Raw genomic sequence first — 20,208 nt, 5'->3', positions numbered from 1 at the left:
GTTAGAGATGGAGTCTTGTCTGAAGTATGTCGTATTAATTGGTCAGATTCCTTCCTTCCCTTCAAGGTCTCTTGTTAACTGGTTTACAACAGTGTGGTCATCTTCAGCATTATTGAGAAAAAGAGACAAGTCTTTTTTTTCTTTGTAGTTATGATTAGTATGCACCAAAAGTGCCATTAAATGTTGCCGTAGACAATTATGGGCTACTGTTGAGTGGTCGTAATCTGTTAACTCAGATTAATTTTGTGAGTACTGTGTCAGTGACTGAGTGTCTCCATTTCTTGCTTGCTATCCAGAAAGAGCAGACCTTGGCCAGGGGTATTAATTCATTACTTTAGAATGTGAAAAACATTAACTAATAGGCAGTCCAAGGCATTCTGTTTATCCAACTGTAACCCAGATGGTTTTTTTTTTTTAGCTGAGCCTGTTACTTCAGAAAACTTAAGAGCGTTGATCCAGATGTTGGTGTATTTCCTATGAAAATGCGGAAGCAGCTTTCCTAACACCTTGAATAATCCATTTGTATTTGATGTCTCAGGAATCTTACTGGTCTGGCGTGACTGACCGTGAGACCACCTAACTGACTTTTTTCCCCTGAAGGAGCGTTTATGACAAGAGACATTGCTTATCCTTTCATAGCATTTTTGTGCCCCATTTATTATGATTCACTTTCTCCCTCAAGTATATTTTAACTTCTCATCTACCTTTCTTGTGCATCAGCTGCAGGATGTCCCATGAGAGTAAGGATTGCATCTTGTTTGAATGTTTTTCCTCCACTTTAAAACCCTCCATATACTAGGCACTACATATATGCACTACTGCTGCTGTTAGCTTGGGTAAATTGTATTGAATATAAGACAGAATGCCCACTGAACAAACTTTTATTTTATTTGAGTCATGTGATGCTTTCCTGAGTACAATATATGAGAAATTTAACCATATTGGAAATTCTATGTGAAAATAGAAGATCAGTATAATAAACTTGATTGTCTGTTTGATTTTTTATTGGAAGAACTTTTTCTTTTTGTGTGTAAGCTGGTTATTTCTCTCTCCTTCACGTTTTGCTTGAAGATGTAGTTGGTTCAAGTTTGAAGGGGACACCTGTTAAAGAAACATTTCTTTAATGAGATAAATAAAATCTGGTTTTCTGTGGTGCAAAAACACAGTGAAATAATCTTCGATTAGGCTTAAGTTCTTTTTTTCTCACCAGATTTGCCTTTTTAAAAGGAGTTCTTTTCCTAAAATTCCTATTATATTTTTAAAAGCAAAATAGGGATTATAGTGTATATGCAATTTTACATTTTTCATAACCCTGGAACACATATGTATGTCATATTATTAAAAATTCTCTAGAAGTAAGATTTTTAATGGCAATATAGTAGTTTATTGCTTGCATTTACCATCCTGTGTTTTGTTTTTAGTGTTTCGGGTTGATGTCTTTCTTTTCTCTTTGTCATATTTGACCCTTCCCTGTGCCGAGTGAATCCTGCTCACTCTGAATCCTGCTCACTCTCTCTACCTGTGTGCTCAGCCTGTTCTCCCGTGCCCACGGCTTATCCCCACATTCGGGGCCTCAGCCAAGTAACGCCGTCCTGACCCATCTCACTTTTAGTGAAAGCTTCTCTTCTCTAAACCATTGTAAATACCACTACCAGCCTTATCCACTGTCTGATCATAGGATAATAAATAAGTCCTTCTTGGTTTTATGATTTTCAAACTGATTCACCCCTGAGATATTTTAATTTTGGCAGCTGGTGGTATTCTTGGGTCAATAATATCTTTGTTAGGGTTTATTAACGATGGCAGCTTGATAATGTATAAAAAGTACCTTGAAAATGTGAAAATATGTTAGCCAATGAGAGAGGATAAAACGTTATAAAACTTTATTAGTGGAGGCCAGAAGACAGAAAAATTGGAAATGCAAATATTTCAAGGAAAGTAAATTGTAAGTATCTTTATTTAAAATGCTCAATTATACCTGCTAACTTCATTGGGAACTAATTTGCTTCTCTGAAATTTGATTTCTCTGTGACTTTTTAGGGCCATGTAAGGGAGAGTCAGTACCATTTTCTTTGTTGCATAAAGAAAGGGCACCTGTGCCACTGATAAAAAATAAGAACAGTGAAAGGACAGCAAACTCACAATTATTAACAACCACACCTAAAACAAAAGCAAACTAAGAGGACAGCTAGATCAGGAGCAGAACCATAGAAATGAAGATCACATGGAGGGTTAGCAACAGGGGAGTGGGAGGAGGAGAAGGGGGGAGAAGGTACAGAAAATAAGTAGACGGTAGGTAGAAAATAGATGGGGGGACAAGAATAGTATGGGAAATATAGAATCTAAAGAACTTGAGACACATGGTCATAAACTAAAGGGGGGGAATGGTGGGTGTGGGGTGGAGGGGAATGAAGGGGGAATAGAACAACTGTAATGGCAAAATCAATAAAATAAAATTAAAAAAAAGAAAAAAAAAGAAAGGGTACCTGTGCCACTGAATTATGAGTGGATTAAAAAATCATATGTTAGAACAGGAGAGTTTTTCCTGTGATGTATTTAATTTTTTTATGTCTTATGGGCAAATAAATAGTCAAGGAAATGTATTTTTCCCTGCTTCACATTTTAGAAGTGTTTAGTTTTATTGAAGGGTTGAACCTTTTATCTCATCTTGCATGTTGTGTTACCTGGCCCATGCAGCAGTGTGTCAGTGATTCTTAAGTATTTGTAAGTCTCTTGAATTCCATTCTGTGTCTATCTGCAGATAAAAATTTGTATAGCCACTTGAATGGACAGTGTAATTAGTCTTTTTTGAATTTTCACCAGCACTGCCCTGCTACTGGGTGGTATCTCCTGTTTTGCTTCCAAAACTAGACCAAGGCTTTTTTTTTACCCTTTATATGCGTTTTTGTTACACCATATTATAAACTTATATCAAATTTTTGTCTACTGCTTCCTCTGTCTGTTTCAGCCTTCCCTTTGCCTAAGACTTTTATCTGGAGGTAGGTCTCCATGCCCATGATTCTCTAGAAGCACGATTTTCAACCTTTTTCATTGCATGGCACATATACACTAATTCCCAAAATGCTATGGCAAACCAAAAGATATATTTTTTGCCAATCTGATAGAAAAGATAGGTATAATTTTGATACATTCACACTGGATGGCTATTGCTGTGTTGGCTATTCTTTTAAAGAAAAATTTTTTTTGGCAGTCTAAGGGAAAAGAGGTGAGTGCCCCTGGCTAAGTAGTCAGGTATTGCATGTTTTAAACATTCTTGCGGCATACCCGTTGAAGATCGCTAGAAGTTGATTCATTCCCTTGTCTGTGTAGATTTTTGTCCTTTCGCGTCTGCCGTCTCTGCTCCGGTGGAATTGGCAGCAACACTGCGAGTGCGTGCACACGTGCATGCTTCTGTAGCTCGCTTTCCTCTCCTTCTCAGCTCACCAATCAGGACGGAATACAGCATTAGCCCAGTTTTAGCAGTTATTGTTTTTCTAGCCTAATTCCCCCTTGCCCCACGACTTTGTTTTTACTCCTCTTATTAGAATATAGTTTCACTAATGTGTTTTGTTTGCCACGTAGTTACCTGAAAATGCATTACTCTGTGATCCCCCAACGTGCTTGTGCTTTTGGAATTTTCCTTAAATAATTTTATTAACTAAAACCAGTGTCAGGGAATCCACTAAATGTTGCTCAATCTCAGTTTTTTCCCCATTTATTAACTGGAGAGAAAAAAACATTACCTCATTGGTGCGTATAGGGATTCAATGAAATAAAAGTATCCAGTAGTCCTCGCTTAGTCTTTTATTATAAAGTATTCCTCTTTCACTAGGTGCCTACCAGTTCTATACACGATTTGACATCTGTGAGATATAATTCACATACCATTCAGTTCACCCATTTTACGCGCTCAATTCAGAGGTTTTTAGTGTGTTAGAAGAGTTGTGCAGCCATCACTACAGTCAGTTTTAGAGCGTTTTCATCACCCCAGAAGAAACTCCATGCCCATCAGCAGTCATTCCCCATTTCCTAGGCAACCACTAATCTGCTTTCTGTAATTTAGAGCATTTTTAACCCCATATTTAATATGTTGTGTACTAATAGGATTTTCTTTTTTCTTAATGGTGCATTGAAGGTATTTTGAAATGCAACCCTATAATTTTTGGAAGTAAAAAGAGCCCATTGCTCATTTAATGTTTATTTATTTCTTTACACAGGGAAACAGAGGAGTGGAGGTCAAGTGATTCATTCAGGGACGTGCCCATTGCACACCTCTTTGCCAAAACACACCAAAAAATGTCTTAGTAACACTTATTTCATCAGTACTTTTTATTTTTGAGTGTTGGCTAAAACCTTTCACATTCAAATTCTGGATGTGAAATATTTGAATGGTCTCTGTTACCCAAGTGATTAGTCTAATATTCTGTGACTGTTTCTTGAGCTTGACCCTTTATCTATATAACCTTCTCATATATCAAAAATTGTATCTTAGCCAAAGTTTATTTGGTGTATTATTACATTTTCTGTTAAAATTTCCTTTAGAAAAGTCATTACTCTGTGATCAACCATGGAATTTCCTAAGATATTCTATCTAATTTTGTGGTAAACAGTCTGCTAGGTTTTTTTCCATCTCATGCCTTGTTAAGTGTGATTTCTGCTGCTTCTTTTATCTACCAGTAGAGACCAGTCCCGAAATGTGGCAGAAATAACATTATGCAGATTTCAAGGCCTAGGTCCCAATCATCCTTGCAGCCTCTTTCTTTGCCCCTTTGAATCATCCTCAGAGGTCAGTATCCAGGGAAGCTGCCCCATTATTTTAAGGGAAAGGACAAGGGGCCTTGTGGAGAACAGAGGATCAGCTGACAGCTGGCACTAGTTGCCAGACCGTAAGTAAGAGCAAGGCCAGGGTGTATCAGCCCTTGTGTCCCTCCATCTGTATGTAGTTACATGAGTAAGCTCAGGTAACAGCAGCAGAGGCGCCCAGCCAATCCACGGAAATGTGCGAAATAAAATAGGTATATCTTTTTGAGTTACTCAGTTGGGGACAGTTTGTTGTGCATCAGAAGCTAACTGACACTGGATTGGTCGAAAGGTTCATTTAGTTTTTTTTCCAAATGGTGGCTCTAGGAGTGCTTAGTTGTCTTTAACTTCATTCAAAACAAATATTGTGATAGCTGTCATATCAGTGTTCATTAAAAAACATTAAAATTTACAATTGCCAAGTGCTGGAAGCAACCTAAGTGCCCATCAGTAAGTGAATGGATCAAAAACTGGTACATTTATAGGATGGAATACTGTGCAGCAGAAAGAAAGGAGTTCCTACCCTTTGTGACAGCATGGATGGATCTAGAAAGCGTTATGCTAAGTGAAATAAGCCAGGCAGTGAAAGACAAATACTATATGATTTCACCTGTAAGTGGACCCTAATCAACAAACAAGCAAACAAAATATAACCAGAGATAGTGAAATTAAGAACAAACTGATGGTAACCAGAGAAGAGGTGGGAGGGGATAATGGGGGGGAAGGGGGAAGGGTTGTCAGGAACACGCATAAAGGATACATGGACAAAACCAAAGCGGATTAGGATCACAGGTGGGAAGTGGGAATGGCTGGGGTGGAAGGAAGTGGTGGGGAGAAAATGTTTATTGAACAAAAATAAAAAATAAACCACAAATCCATCCAAAAAATATTTGAAATTGACGAGTTTTTGTGCAGCAATTTTATTATTGAAGATAGGAAAATATGCAGCATTTTCAGCATTATTATGCTTTATTATTTCAAGAAAGATAAAAATGCAACTGAAATGCAGAAGAAAAGGATTTGTGTAGTGTATGGATAAGGTGCTGTGACTGCTCAGATGTTTCAAAAGTGGTTTGTGAAGTTTCTTGGTACTACTGACATTTTGGCCAAACGATTCTATTCTGTGGGGCTGTCTTAGGCGTTGGAAGTTGGTTAGCAGAAGGCTCGTGTCTACCCACTAGAAGCCAATAGCAGGAGATAGCTGACATACTCAAGATACCCAAAATCAATGAAGTTATTGGTGAAAATGAAAAACATGTCTTTTCTTTTATGGAAAAAACTAAACGGACCTTTTGGCCAATCCAATACATGTAGGTATCAGCATTGTGGCAATGTTGAGATAATCAAAGAATGAAATCCATGAGAAGTCCTTGGTTCACTGCAGTTAAAGAATGTAATCCATATAAAGTCTTTAGTTCACTGCAACGCATAGAAAATTCCTCAATAAAGGTTGATGGCTATGTCATCATAATGGCATTATCATAATAGCAGTAACATTATCATTACTGTTATTGTTTTACTTACTACGATCACTTCTCCTCCTCCTCTAGATATTGTATAATGCCCATGTTTTTATTGTAATTAACTGACTGGTTAAGTAGTAATTTTTAACCTTTTTCATCTAATGGCACAGATAAACGAATTACTAAAATTCTGTGGCATATCAAAAAAGTATATTTTTCTGCAGACCTGACAAAAAGTAGGTATAATTTTGATTCATTCATACTGGATGGCTATTGTTGCATTAGCTGTTGTAATTTTTTAATTTGACAATCTAAGGGAAAAGTGGTCAGTGCCCTAAATAGTCAGATGTTGAATTTTTTAAAATTCTTGGGGCACACAGGTTGAAAATCACTGAAATAAAGAATTTGACTTCTGGTGCAAATGGTCTGGTATTTTCCTTCCTGGTTAATTTAAAAACTTTTCTTATTGTGTAGCAAAGTACATATATAGAAAAGTACATAAGGTATAAATGTTAAGCTTATAACAGATTATTAAATGAACTTAACCTGTAACTACTGCCCAGGTTAAGAAATGGAACACTGCCAGGACTCCAGAAGCTCATTGTGTGCCCTTCCTGATCGCACTTTTCTCTCTCACACCTGTGTTTTATATGATCACTAATCCGATTTTACAGTAATCACTTTTTTTTTCACTTTTCTTTATAGTTTTTGCCACCTTTGTACGTATCTTTAAGGGGAATTGTTTAGTTTTGGTGATTTTTTTTCAACACTATGTAAGTGGAATAATGTATGTATTCTTTTCTATCTGGCTTCATTTGCTGAATATTTCTTGTAAAATTCCTGCATATTATAACTATCAGTAATCTATCATTTTCATTGCTGTTTAGAATTTCATTGTTAAGAATATTCCTCTATCAGATCTACCATTGATGAGAATTTGGGTTATTTACAGCTTTGAGCTATTATGAATAATTCTATCAGGCATATTCTTGTATGTATTCTGGAATAACATATCTGAGGGATTTTTTAAAGTATATACCCAGGACTTCTGGGTAATGAAGTCACAGTCCCTTTTTATAAGTCTGATAGCAAAGAACATTGCTGAATGATAAACACTGTAAGAGGTGTTAATCTTACCTCCTGGTTAGAATCATTGGTTGGCTATATCTCTGCCAAGGGGGTTGCCTAAAAGGGTAGTTCAGGTCACTGGGCACAGGAGTAGGGCGTGATGTGGGTTATGTAGGATGGAAAGGGGTCAATATTTAGTTGAAGGGTAGGAATGGTTCCAGCAGGGAAATCTGTGAGTGTATTTAGTGTCATTTATGGCTTGGAGTCAAATAGTTTTCAGAAGTTTACTAACATTGTTTCCACTGTTGTCCTGTAGGTGAATCCACCACAGTGGTTTATGTTTTCTCTACATCATGGAGGAGACATTTGGGCAAATGAGGGGACGGTTGACTGATCCTTGGCCATATAGTAATAAAAAAGTAAACAGCTCTTGTAGGACAGATTTCCTTATGTCCCATTCTAAGAAGGGGGGAGGTATTAACACTGTATCAAAAGAGAAGGAAAAAGAATCTTGTTAAAAATGGAGATTGGGGAAAAGAAATATTTTGTTCAGCCAAAGTAAAGACTCTACATCTGCTACAGACAATGTGGCTATAAGAAGACTGTGGTGTCGCCTAACAAGCCAAGGCAATGTGGGTTTCTTTGCGTATAATTGTACAAAATGTGCTCCAGGGGGCCAGTGTGCTATAATCAAACACGGATAGTTGAAGAATGGTGTCTGTGTGTGCCGTCACATGATCCCTGCGCCGAGGCGCCGTGCCAGGACAGCTACATGAGTTGTTCTTCGTGTGCCCTGGCTAATCTCAGAGAGAAAGCAGGAGGTTTTCTAGCTTGCTCTGTGTGTGTGTGTGTGTGTGTGTGTGTGTGTCCCTATCTGAGAAAGCTGAAAACTTGAAGATTAAGTATTAGTGGCATTGTGTCAATCTTATAAGAAAATAGTTATTTTAAAGTATTTGGATACCAAATTAAGATCCCATCAGGGTAATGAGGGAAGCATTGAGGAATTACTATTTTCATTTGGGAATCCTGCAGATAGGGTTGTTCTTTACATCTGGCATGTGCCTTCCAAGTAGAATAAAGTAGCATTTGTGACAAGCTCTATTTAAGGATGCTTTTAACATGCAGAACAAAAATTAAATTTGCTTGCTGTTATGATTTCTGCTGGATGTGGGGATTTGTACACTGTTGTTTCTATAGACCTAAAACTAATTTCTTATTCACTGTAGATGTAAGTACCTTATTGACTTGATTTCTCATATTATTTCTGAATGGGCCTTGAATGTATGGAACTGGTGATGGTTTCTGTGCTGTTGCTATTATGCCTTTCCTGGAAAACAGAGTGAGCTTTTCATGCTTGAGTAAACACATTGAGGCATTATGAAGCTGTCAGACGCTGAACAATTGGCATAAGCTTAATTATTCAAATATGTGGCTCTTTTGAATGGCTTTTGTGTCAGCTAATGCTTTAGTACCACTAGCATAAAGACATTTCAATACCTTAAGAAATTAAATCTCAACTGTATGATTAAAGAAATCCAAAGGATTAGTCCTTTTGTGAGTACCTTAATTAGAATATACAGCTAATTGGTAGTGTTCATTTTTGAAGATTCATAGCTCATTTTATTTTAAAATACCTTTTTAAGTAAAATTTTAAGTTGTTTATGCATTTTCCTTATCACCTAGTATACCCTTTTCCTGTGTTTTCTTCCTGTTTGTCAACATGCACACATAGTTTTTTATGTAGTGTACCTGCAATTTTGTTTCCTGTAAAAATTATATTTGTGTTGTAAACCTTTTTCAAGTACTGTGGTCTTTATAGTAACTATTTTTATTGCTTGCTTAATATCAAGTTATTAACATGCTAACATGCTAGTCATTTCCCTTATTTGACATGCATGTTTTCCAGTTTTTACTCATAATATGAAGACATATCACGCATCGTAGCTTGTTTTTCTTATTTTCAGTTATATTAGAAGGACAGTGTTCAAAAGTACCATTATGTCAGTGGACATGAAAAATTATGTTTTAGGGGTTGCGCAGTTGCTTTCCAGATGATGGAGCCTTTAACAGACTGATAGTTGCCAGAGGGGAGGGAGGTTGGAGAGCTGGGTGGAAAAGGGGAAGGGATTAAGAAGTATTAAGTGGTAGTTACAACATAGTCACAGGGGTGTAAAGTCCAGCATAGGGAATATAGTGAGTAGTACTGTAATAACTATATATGGTGCCAGGCGGGCACTGGAAATAATCGGGGGGATCACTTTGTAAAGTATGTGATGGTCTAACCACCGTGCTGTACACCTAAAACTAATACAAGATAATATTAAATGTAAACTGTAAATGAAAAATTTTAAAAAGTAAATGAAACACTATAAAAACACCAAAAACTTCCACAAATGATGGTACTTTCTTTTCGATCATGGAAGTACACAATTCCTTTTACCAAATAAATTAAATAAAAAATAACATAAAATATAAGCATGCTTCAAAATATCATTCAGAGTACCCTGTTATCATAGAGACTTTTTCCTGTATAAACTCAGTTTCTATTTTTTTAGCAAAGTAGTAGACACAAATAATTTTTAGGAACTCAACAAGCCATGAGTGTGACAGTGAATAGTAGTCTCTTGCCCTCCCCATCTCCACTCCAGTTTCTGGCTTTGAGAGTCCTCATCTCTCAACTGTTTCTACTGAAATTGGCCTTCACTTGCTAATTGGCTTGCTTTTACAGTTTACTTATTTTTCACTTTGAAGTTTTCTGTTGATTCATTTCTATGGAAGATGAGATTTAGCATTTACTGAATTTTTCAGACTGTAAGATGCACCAGACTATAAGACACACCTAGGTTTTAGAGGAGGAAAACAGGAAAAAAAATTTTGAAGCAAAAAAAGTAGTAAAATATTTAATAATATAAATAACATAGGCCCCCCCCACGAGCCAGGCACGCTACAATCAGACTATAAGATGTGCCCCCTTTTCCCCCCAGATTTGGGGGGGGAGTGTGTCTTATAGTCCAAAAAATATGGTAATTTCCTTCCCATCCTTCAGTATTGACATAAAATAAATTTTGGTTTTACTAATATATAGATAGTAAAGTATAATGACTGTAAGTATTCACAGCCAGATTTTATGTTAGGATTATATCTTTTTATACTTTCTATTTTTTCCAGAAATTTAAAACTCATTTTTTCATCTTGCCTTTGTTTTCTCTATTCCTGTTTCTAATAAATTACCAAACAAATCATCTCACTGTTTCCAAATACATCAGATAATTCATCAGATGTGTTTTTTGTTTTTATTTTTATGTTCAAAACTTTCTTCTGGGAGCCTCCATATTTTCTCCATTGTGGACCGGTTGCTATTAGGGCCTTTTGGCTGACATCTTGGAATTTCCTTTGGTATTTTATCCTGGGCATTTCCTTTGTCTCTGTTTTCTTGACTCTCTGATTTTGACTGATTTCTGGGTCTCAGATCTTAGTCCTTTAAGTTTACTTCCACATTTTGGTGGATTCCTGAGAAAGGTGTACAGAAGATACATTTTTAGAGACAGGCTTATCTGAAAATGTCTTTCATCTGTCATTTCATCTTTATTCTGTCATATTTGATTGGTGGTTTAGCTGAGTATGTAGTTCTAGGTTAGGAATTCTTTTTTTTTTGAAATTTTGAAGGCATTGCTCCATTGCCTTCTCACTTTCAAGGTTGCTCTTGAGTCCAGTGCCACTCTGATTCCCAATTCTTTGCTATGATTCCCCGCCTGCTACCCCAGATCTCTGGAAACAGAATTTTCTTCTTTCCGGAGTTCTGAAACTCTACAACATTCCTCAGTACCTGTTTTCATTCCTTTCACTGGCCATGTTACAGGCTCTTTCAAACTGGAAATGTATGTTTTACAGTGGCCTGTGTTCTCTCTCTTTGGATACCTGTTAGTTAGTTGAGTATATAGTACCTTGTAGATTGACTCTCTGATTTTCCCATTTTTTTCTCTCCCATTTCTTCATCTCTGTGTCTTTTTGTTAACTTTATATTTTGTTAACTTTTTCACTTCTTTTATTGGACTCTTATTGATGCTACAATAATTTCTAATTTCTAAGGGCTTACTGTTTTTTTTATGGCATTATGTTGCTTCATCTCTTATTTCTCTGAGGATATTAATTGTATTTTGGGTTGATGAAGTTTTTTTTTCTGCTTTCTACGTCATATTTGTTCCTTTTGAGGTGAGTGTGCTTGCAAAGTTTTTTTTTTTGCATGTTAGGGACCTTCTTCACGTGTCTGGAGAAATGGCTCCTTATAAATGAGAGATGCAGGCACTTGAAGGGGAAAAAAAGATTGGAAATTCTGTGTACATGGGAGAGGCTTATAATGTGGGGCCTCTCTGTAGTATAATCTGCATCTGTCTGTCCTCCTGTCTGGGAGCCTGGCTCTGGTGAAAGGCGGGTGGGATTTCACTGAGCAGGCTTTGACTCAGTCTCTTTGTTTTTAGTAGGATGCCTCACTCCTGCTCTGAGCTGTGCTGAGAGTCAACTCTTCCAGAAGGGAAATTTCCAGTCTCCTTCTTTGTTATAAATGGTAGAAAAGAGATTATGGGGACCTAACTATTCTTCTCATATTTTTTTTCAACCAGTTTCTTGTCCTGCAGAGGCACCTGGACCTAATTTCTTATTGTCTACTCCACAGACTTAAATTTCAGCTTTGCTTTGTTTCTTTTGTTAGTTACCATTTGTTAATTTGTTTTCTAGCTTCAGGGATTTTATTGCATATTTAGTTTGCATTGCCCTCTTACTTCTACTTGTATTTATGAGTTTATTCCATATTTTTACATCTGCATAAATTATTTTAGTGTCATTTTTGTACAGTTTTTAAAGAGTGTGGGGGAGAAAAGGAATGTGCTCTGTCTGTCATGGTTAATTGAAATATTAGTGTGGACTCTTTTTTAGATTAGTCAAAATAATTTTTTCTGTGACACATTTGTGGGATATTTGTATATTTTGTGATACACAGTAATTCCTTTAAAAAATGTCTTTAAAATATTTATTCTAATTTTTGCATATGTCTATTTAACATTGCAGATTAAAAAAAATTCTCATTTGAGAGAGAAAGGTTGATGGTAGAGAGAGAGGGAAACATTGACGTGAGAGAAAAACATTGATCCGTTGCCTCCTGTATGTGCTCGGACTGGGGATGAACCTGCAGCTAGGACTGTGGCCCTGATCAGGAATTGAACTGGCGGCCTTTTGGTGTGTGCTACAGTGCTCCAACATGCTCCAGCCAACTGAGTCACAGCAGCCAGAGCAGCATTGCAGATTTATTGGGTTGGCCAAAAAGTCTATGATTTTTTTCTGTAAAATAAAAGACACATTGTTCACTTTCACCAATAACTTTATTGATTTGGATATTTTGAGTATGTCAGCTATCTCCCGTGTGATACAACATTTATTGTTCTTAATTAATGTCTCAATTTGATCACTATCAACTTCAACTGGTCTACCCAATCATGGACCACCATCCAGTGAGAAATCTCCAGCATGAAACTTCCCAAAACACTTTTGACACATTCGACCAGTCATAGCACCTTCTCCATTTTTGCACACTTTTTTGTATTTCAGTTATGTTTTTACCTTTTTTTGAAATAGTAAAGCATAAATATGTCAAAATATGTACTTTATTCCATCTTTAATATTAAAATGGCTGCATACAAATTTACCAATCTTGATTTTTTTAAATGCACTCATATGACAGCTGTCACATACAAACTTAACAATTGTTTTGAATGAAGTTAAAGACAGCTGAGTGCTATTAGAGCCATCTTACAGAGAAAACCAAATGAACTTTTTGGCCAACTCAATAACAATAGTTTTCATAAGTAGAAAATGTGACTACCATCTAGTTAGCTTATATTCTCATTAAGTTACTTACTCATTTAAAAAAATTTTAGACTCTGAGATGATTATAGGTTAATAAGGGAGTTACAAAAATAGAACAGAGACCTCTTTTGTGCCTAGTTTATCCCAGTGGTAACATCTTCATACGACTATAGTATGGTATCAAAATCAGGAAGTTGACATTGGTGCCATTCTCACTGATGTTTAAAGGACATATTGTTTTAAATTTATTATTAGACAAAAGTTTATGTTGCAAATATATGTGAGACCTTTGTGAAACTATTTTGTCTTACAGCAATTTTTCCAGCTAGTCAAATTACGAAAGCTTGGACTTAGTGATAATGAAATTCAGCGGCTCCCTCCAGAAATAGCAAACTTCATGCAGCTGGTGGAACTGGATGTGTCTCGAAATGGTAAGAAAAAGATTCTAGTTGAATTGTCCATTTGTCTCTTCTGATACTGGGGGGAGATTTTTAATAAATGTAACTGGGTAAATGTTATTGGAGGTACTTTTTCTGATGGTTATGGGAAAGCTATGTATAAATTTTGGGATAAAATTAATGCCATTATGGAATAGTTTAGTCAACTTATAGGTATTTACCCAAAACTTTTCTTAACATAGTTTTTAAATGATAACTTTTTCAAAGTAGGCTCAGGCTGACTCATAGAGTGTTATCTGAGAAATTTTGTTATCTAGGTCCCTCATTTTACTGAATGTGACAGTGAGGGCTGGTGGTGTGGTCACCTGTCCGGTATTTAGGGGCTGGCCAGGGGAGGGGAAACTGCCCCTGGCTCAGTGCCTGGTGAGCTCCTGTGAGAATCTGTCTCCTGCAGTGAACAGGCCTGCTTGCTGTTCAGGCATCTTCTGCCAGTTTAATTTATTTCTAGTTTGGCCACTGATGGGCCTACCCCCTGGAGTTTGTGGTATATTTGTGAGTTTATTTTGATTTCCAGATTTCACTATAATGTTTGTTGCTCTGTTTCTATCGAACATTCTGATAGGGTATTTGTGTCCTGTTTACCCTTTCTCTTATAAGTGAGTTCCCTGGTTTAACCTCATGTTTGCTGCCCTCAGAGCACTCCCTGCCTGGGTGGGTAACCTGCTCGTCATCACATATGTGATTAATTACTTTTAGTTAAAGTGGCAGATCCCAGTGGTCCTGCCTTAAATGATGGGATTCAGTTCTCGCAAGGGCTCAGGTGTAATTCCCTCTGGAATTATTTATAAAAATGACAATCCTTGTCCTTCTCTCATACCACATACCTGCTTTGTTTTTGCTTTCCTATACAAATCTCTGCATTTCTTCTCAGTGCACATTGGGTCTGGGTCTTTCAGTCTCACGTCTTCCACAGCAATTTCAAGGCCCGGATACAGTATTTTTCGGTGGTCGCTGTTACAAGGCAGCAGTGACAGTCAGCACTTGATTGAAAACGTAATGAAATAGAAAGGATTGCACACCCCACCTTCAACAGGTTTTAAATTGCTGTCATCTATAACCTCCCATAAATTAGAAATTGTCTTTAGGCTAAGCTATGTGTTTCTTAATATAGGATCTACTTTTATTTTTCACGAGAATTATTTCCTACCTTGAGCTACTGGGAAAAGTGAAAAAATAATTTGTTTTGCCCGTTACGTTTTATAGAGGCTTATTTGTAAATAAGGGGACCCAACTCTGCTCAGGTTGAGGGGATTTGATGGTAGCGGTGGGGTCGGGGACTCCGAAAGTGCTGGTGTGGAGCGTGCATCCGACGTCACCTTAGGCTCTCGTGGCCTCTCTGCTGTCTGTGTCTGTGTCTGTTGGTGGGTGCTCCCTCCTTTCCTGCTCACCGGCTTGGAACTGGCCTCTCCGGAACCAGTGTGTTGTGGTCTTTTTCCATGTACATTTTGGCTTCTGTGCCTGCTTTGGCATGTGTTTTTGACAAATTTCTTGGTGAAGAATTTGTCAAACAGATTATCTTTCTAAGCCAATCATAAACTGTAAGGCACAGGTTGCTGGATACCCTAAAGAGTGGCTGCCCCAGGACAGGGGTGGCAAGCAGTGCAAAGCATGGCTGCACCCCTCAGCACAGACTCGGTTGGCTGGTGAGCAGTTTCCCTCAACGGTGGCATGTATATTTGGAGTGGGCACTGGAGGCCAGAATTGCTTCTAAGGCTGTTCTGTATCGCACATTTCTAAGGAATACATAACTCAAACTGCTCTTTCTTGCCTTAGCCAGTATTTCAGTTATAAAGGGTGGCTGGCTTTGAAAGGAAGCTGTGACTTTGTAAAATGGTCACTGAAATCATACAATCTGAATAAATAAAATAGCGATTTGGAAAAGGACACGAGAAAGGAAAATATGCAGGTGTCCTGAAATACTTGAGAAAGTGACATATTGGCTTTAATTATTTGCGGGGAGAGAAAACGTAGAGCTGGAAAGTTCCCAGTTGCATGATGAACTCTAATGGGACGGGATGCTCTGTAGAAAGCAGGTATTGCCAGTCACCACTTTTACCAGTTCCCATATCGACTGTTTCTTTTCAAACGTTCATACCGAGAAAGAAGGATGACCTGCATCTGTCTGCATTTATACCTTCCAGCATGTTGATAAGAGAAGCTAAGCTTCCGTGGAAGTCCGTGGCAGGACACAAAAAAGTGTTCTGTCCCTGGACCCTGCCCTCATTTTCGCCGTTCCTTCTGCATGTGGTAGAGTTCTGTGAGGGCACCTACAGAACTCTGTCCTGCAGACAGGTCCTGCACCTCTTCTCTCAGGCCCTTTTAGGAATGCCGAGGGGAGCTGACTGCCCCTTTCCACTACTGGCAGAACCTCGCTCCGGCTCAGTAGCACGAAGATGTGTGTATGTTTGGGCAGGTGGCGAAGGGCACAGTGGGGCAGCACGGAACAGGATGGTGGTTCGGGGCTTTCTTAAGGTTGTGAAAAAACTGCAGAGATGACAGAGCACAACAAGATCACTGTTTATTCTCACCAACAGGAGCATAGGTTTTGGGCTGTTTCCAGGTCAGGCAAATCTTACTGTGCTTTCCCTCATTTTTTTATAGATAAAAATCTCATTGATCTGAATTGCCTAGGCAACTGACTAGGTAAATAAAAGTTACAAAGTCTGAAGTCTGCGAGTCAGTGTGAGAACTCCTATTTTGTGTGGGTACAGGCATTGGCAAGGGTTTGGAGCCTGGATCTGGAGGCCTGTATGAGCCTGTAGTCTTGTCTTGTACCAGTTGAGCTGCCTGCTCCATGATCAGCCGTTGTTTCTTTGAATCCCTGCCCAGGGCCATAGCCAGGGCTGGCCTGTGCCTGGTAGGACCTTTATTTCCTGATGTAGGAATTAAGTGCTGCTTGACCATGGAGGAGGAAGGCATGATGCTGGTGTCATATCACTCAAGTCCATTGCATCAGTGGTTGTCACATTTGAACATGCAATGAATTATCATAGGGTGTTGCTAAAATGCAATTCTGATGCAGTAGGCCAGGAGGGAGGCTTGAGATTCTCTGCGTTGTTGAGAATCTCCCAGAGGATGCTGACCCTGCTGGTCCACTGAACACACTGAGTAACGAGATGTTAGATATTACCCACAAGTCCCCTGTGTGTGGTTGTGAGCACAAACTCACTCCGTTTCCGGGCCCTGTACCTTCCCACGGGGAATGTGGAAAGCTGTAGAGCTGACCTGAGCTCAAGTTGGCTTTGATTCTAGGAGCAAAATTAGTTTGATGTCCCTTGCTCAAATGATGGAAAAAGACAAGTTTTGTGTCCTCTCCCTCCCTACCCCCAAATCTGTGAATGAGGAGGAGAGAATGTTTTACAGGCTCATTTCCTAGGCCAAGAAGAGCTGCCAAGACCTCCAAACCCTGACTGTTGTGGCTTTGTTTTCTGATTTTTCAGGCACAAAGTCAAGGGAATTGTGTGTTGTGTTAAAAAAGAGAAGAGTGCGCTTTGGGAGAGAGACGGTAGTGCTTACCGGTTATATATAGGCTGCGGGAACCTTTTCTGAGATAAAAGTAGGCTTGGGACGAGCACAGTGTGTACAGTGTTGTCCCCAGAATGGCCAGATGTGCCCTCCAGAGAAGACTCTCGTGGGAGCCCAGGCTCTGCCACTCGCCACCCGCTGATTTTGGATGGGCCCCACCCAACAGAGCTGGGCCTTGCTCTGTGGACAAAGCCCTGCTTCCTCACAAGCCAGTGAGAGGCAATGAACCTGACAAATTTCTCATGCAAATAGCTAAAATATATGTGTAAGGAAAGAGACTAAGTGTTTTGCTTGGATACGGATTGAAGGATGGAGTATTCATATCTGAATATGCTGTTAAAATATCTAAAAAAACATGTAGATTTGCATTAAGGTCTGAGCTGCATATGCCCGAAAGCCTGGACTTAGTCTTTCTCTGCTCACCAGTTCTTGGCTGTGTGAAGAAAATGATTCTGGGTGTGTGAGAAGAGTTAATACCCCATAGTACTATCTTGTTATCCAAAAATCTAGGGCAGACTTCCTTAATGCATAATTAATCCTGCCCAAAGGCTTAGTAATTTGAATTTTATAGTCTATACTGTAATTTGACTTACATCATAGTACTGTATCATTATCCATTTAGTTCAGTTTTTCCCAAAGTGTAAGTAAGGCACACAGCACTGGTGCTGCTAGAGATGATTTTAAATGACACTGCAAAACAGCAGTTTTTAATATAGAATCCTAGTGAGAAAGATACCTTTTAAAAATTTTTCCTTTTGGTTGCTTTCTGTAAAATTTAAAAACACTATATTGTATTTATTGTTACATTTATCTTCTGTATATTGGGGTGATAGTTCTTATTCATTTTAGTGATTTAAGGAAATTTGCTTCCTTTAAAAATAAATCTCAAAAATTAAAAAGATGGTTTAAAAGAATGAGGTAAATCATACAGAACACACATGCTATACCACGAGTACGGCAAAAATTGTGAAGGTGGAACACGGATGGCTGAAGTTGGGGAAGCACTGATTGGTAATAGCATATTATGCCAATGAGGTCATGAGTTTATTTCACACATGGTGCAAGTAGTATTGCATTCAGAAAAACATGACCAGAGTCTGTGCACTCTGGCTAATTATTTTGCAAGTTTGCATTAACAAGAAACTAAGAGATAGTTTTAGTGCAAATCATCCCTAGTACCGGGCCAACCCTTCTGAGTTAGTGGATTTGAAAAGCCTGTTTACCAGTAGGGTCATCATCCTGCAAAGTCTAGAGGCTAGACTTTGATTAAGACCTGGGTTAGTTGGTTTCTGCCCACCCATGATCAGTGTCGGTGGTGTGTAGCTGTGGGTTGTTTAGTGAAATCTAAAGCCAGTTTTGAAGGCAGCCAAAATGACCTTATATAAGCTCACTTGGTATTTCTGAGTATGCTCTGGGAAAAAAAAAAAAACTTTCTAGCAAGCAGTAAATCCAGTATAAATTAGAAGTCTTCCTAGGAGTTATAAACAGTTTAGCTTTTTTGTTTTTTGAAATCGCTGCATATACCCATGCCACAAGTGGGGCAGAAGCCAGTTTTTACCCATGCAGATTTCTTACTGGCCACAGTCCAACCATTGTTAATCTCCTTTCTCACTGCCTAATTTGAGCCTGAGTTTAGTGCTCTGTTTAGCACACTGCTCGTGCTGGACTTAATACTGTCGGAGGTAAGTCTGTGACTGTTAAAGCATCACAGGAGACATCCAGTGAAGCAAAGCCCCACTGTGCCACTCCACCTTGTGGTTGGAGAGCCAGACGGTTTCCAACCCAGAATTTGCTTTCTTGCCTTTGCGGGTACTGCTACTGCCCTGATACGAGCCCTTTCTCTGTCTTAACTTTTACCTTCTCTTTTTTCAGGAAGAGGGGTTAATATAGAAAAATAGTACCTTCTACTCACATTTTAATTCCAGGTGATATTAATTATTTTTAAAATGGAGATGGAGAGAGAGCGGACTTCTGTGGTACTTCCTAACCACCTTTCTGTGCTGCAGTTGCTCCTGGGAGCATTGGTTGCTGTACATCTTCACATCTATGTGTTGTCAACACTGAACACTGAAAAGGTGGGGAGAATCTTTACAAATACATCCTTCCTCACCTTTCTTTTGAACTGTATAAAGAAGTATCCATTGTATTTTAGCAAATGAACCTGAAAATTTGTACAACTTAATGTTATAAATCGTTAAAGCAAAAGGGAAATTCTTACAACAGTCTCTACTCAAAACGTTTTTGGAACTCTTTCTGCCTTGTAGTATATTATTTTGCTTTTCTTCAGACCAGTAGTTTCACTTGCTAGAGTGGAGTTGTTTAAAAAGCAAGCAAACATTGTTTAATGCCAACTTGGATAAATAAACCAGGACACTGAAAATCTTGTTACTCAAAATCTGTCTCATATAGCAGTTTCAAAAAAATATAAGTGAACAGTTTTTATTATGCGAATATGGTTAATTTTATAAGAACTATCATGACTGAGCTGAATAAGCTGTAGATTTATATAACTCCTGCCCTTTTTTTAAATTAGCAGTTTTGTAATAGAGACGGAACCTCTGAGTTTGAGAACAACACCTCCGAATATATTTTTTAGGTCAACAAGCTCTTCACTTAGTCCCAGGTTCCCTAAAAGCTTTGTCTATTTTAAGTAGCTCCTTATCTTCCTCTCCCCTCCCCCCACTTCATTCCTTCCTTTAGTCTTTACACGTAATGCTCTTTGTTAAATGCTGAATTTCCCAAAATGATGGTGGATTTGCACAGAATAAGATAAGTTAGAGAAACAGAAATAAATGCAGTGACTTCTCCTGAAATAAAACAAAACTTCAACATGTAGGATGACAGTTTTTGCTCATTATTTAATTGGCCATTTCAGGTAGGTATCGGTTTGACAGTTTCCAACTCTGAAAGTGATTGAGAATGAGCAGCCATAGTGCTTCATTTTGATTTTGAGGTCACCTGTGTTGTCATGTGACTCTGACTTGAGCTGAGTGATGCTGGGCCTCCGGGCACCCGAAGCCTGAGGGCATCTCCTG

General features: G+C 38.3%; 1 protein-coding gene across 1 annotated transcript in view; it reads left to right on the top strand.

The window, feature by feature from the left end:
* The window catches only part of LRRC1 (leucine rich repeat containing 1), a 143,680-nt gene that overhangs the window by 39,620 nt on the left and 83,852 nt on the right, over positions 1 to 20,208 (top strand). The window contains exon 2 of the mRNA XM_053668353.1: positions 13,504 to 13,621. Coding sequence (XP_053524328.1) covers positions 13,504 to 13,621 — 118 coding nt within the window. The remainder of the gene's footprint in view (positions 1 to 13,503; positions 13,622 to 20,208) is intronic.

The sequence above is a fragment of the Artibeus jamaicensis genome, unplaced genomic scaffold (assembly GCF_021234435.1).
Source record: "Artibeus jamaicensis isolate MK-2021 breed Jamaican fruit bat unplaced genomic scaffold, CSHL_Jam_final contig_484, whole genome shotgun sequence".
Taxonomy (NCBI): domain Eukaryota; kingdom Metazoa; phylum Chordata; class Mammalia; order Chiroptera; family Phyllostomidae; genus Artibeus; species Artibeus jamaicensis.
Note: the sequence above shows the minus strand (reverse complement) of the source record. Positions and strands in the feature narration are given on the sequence as shown.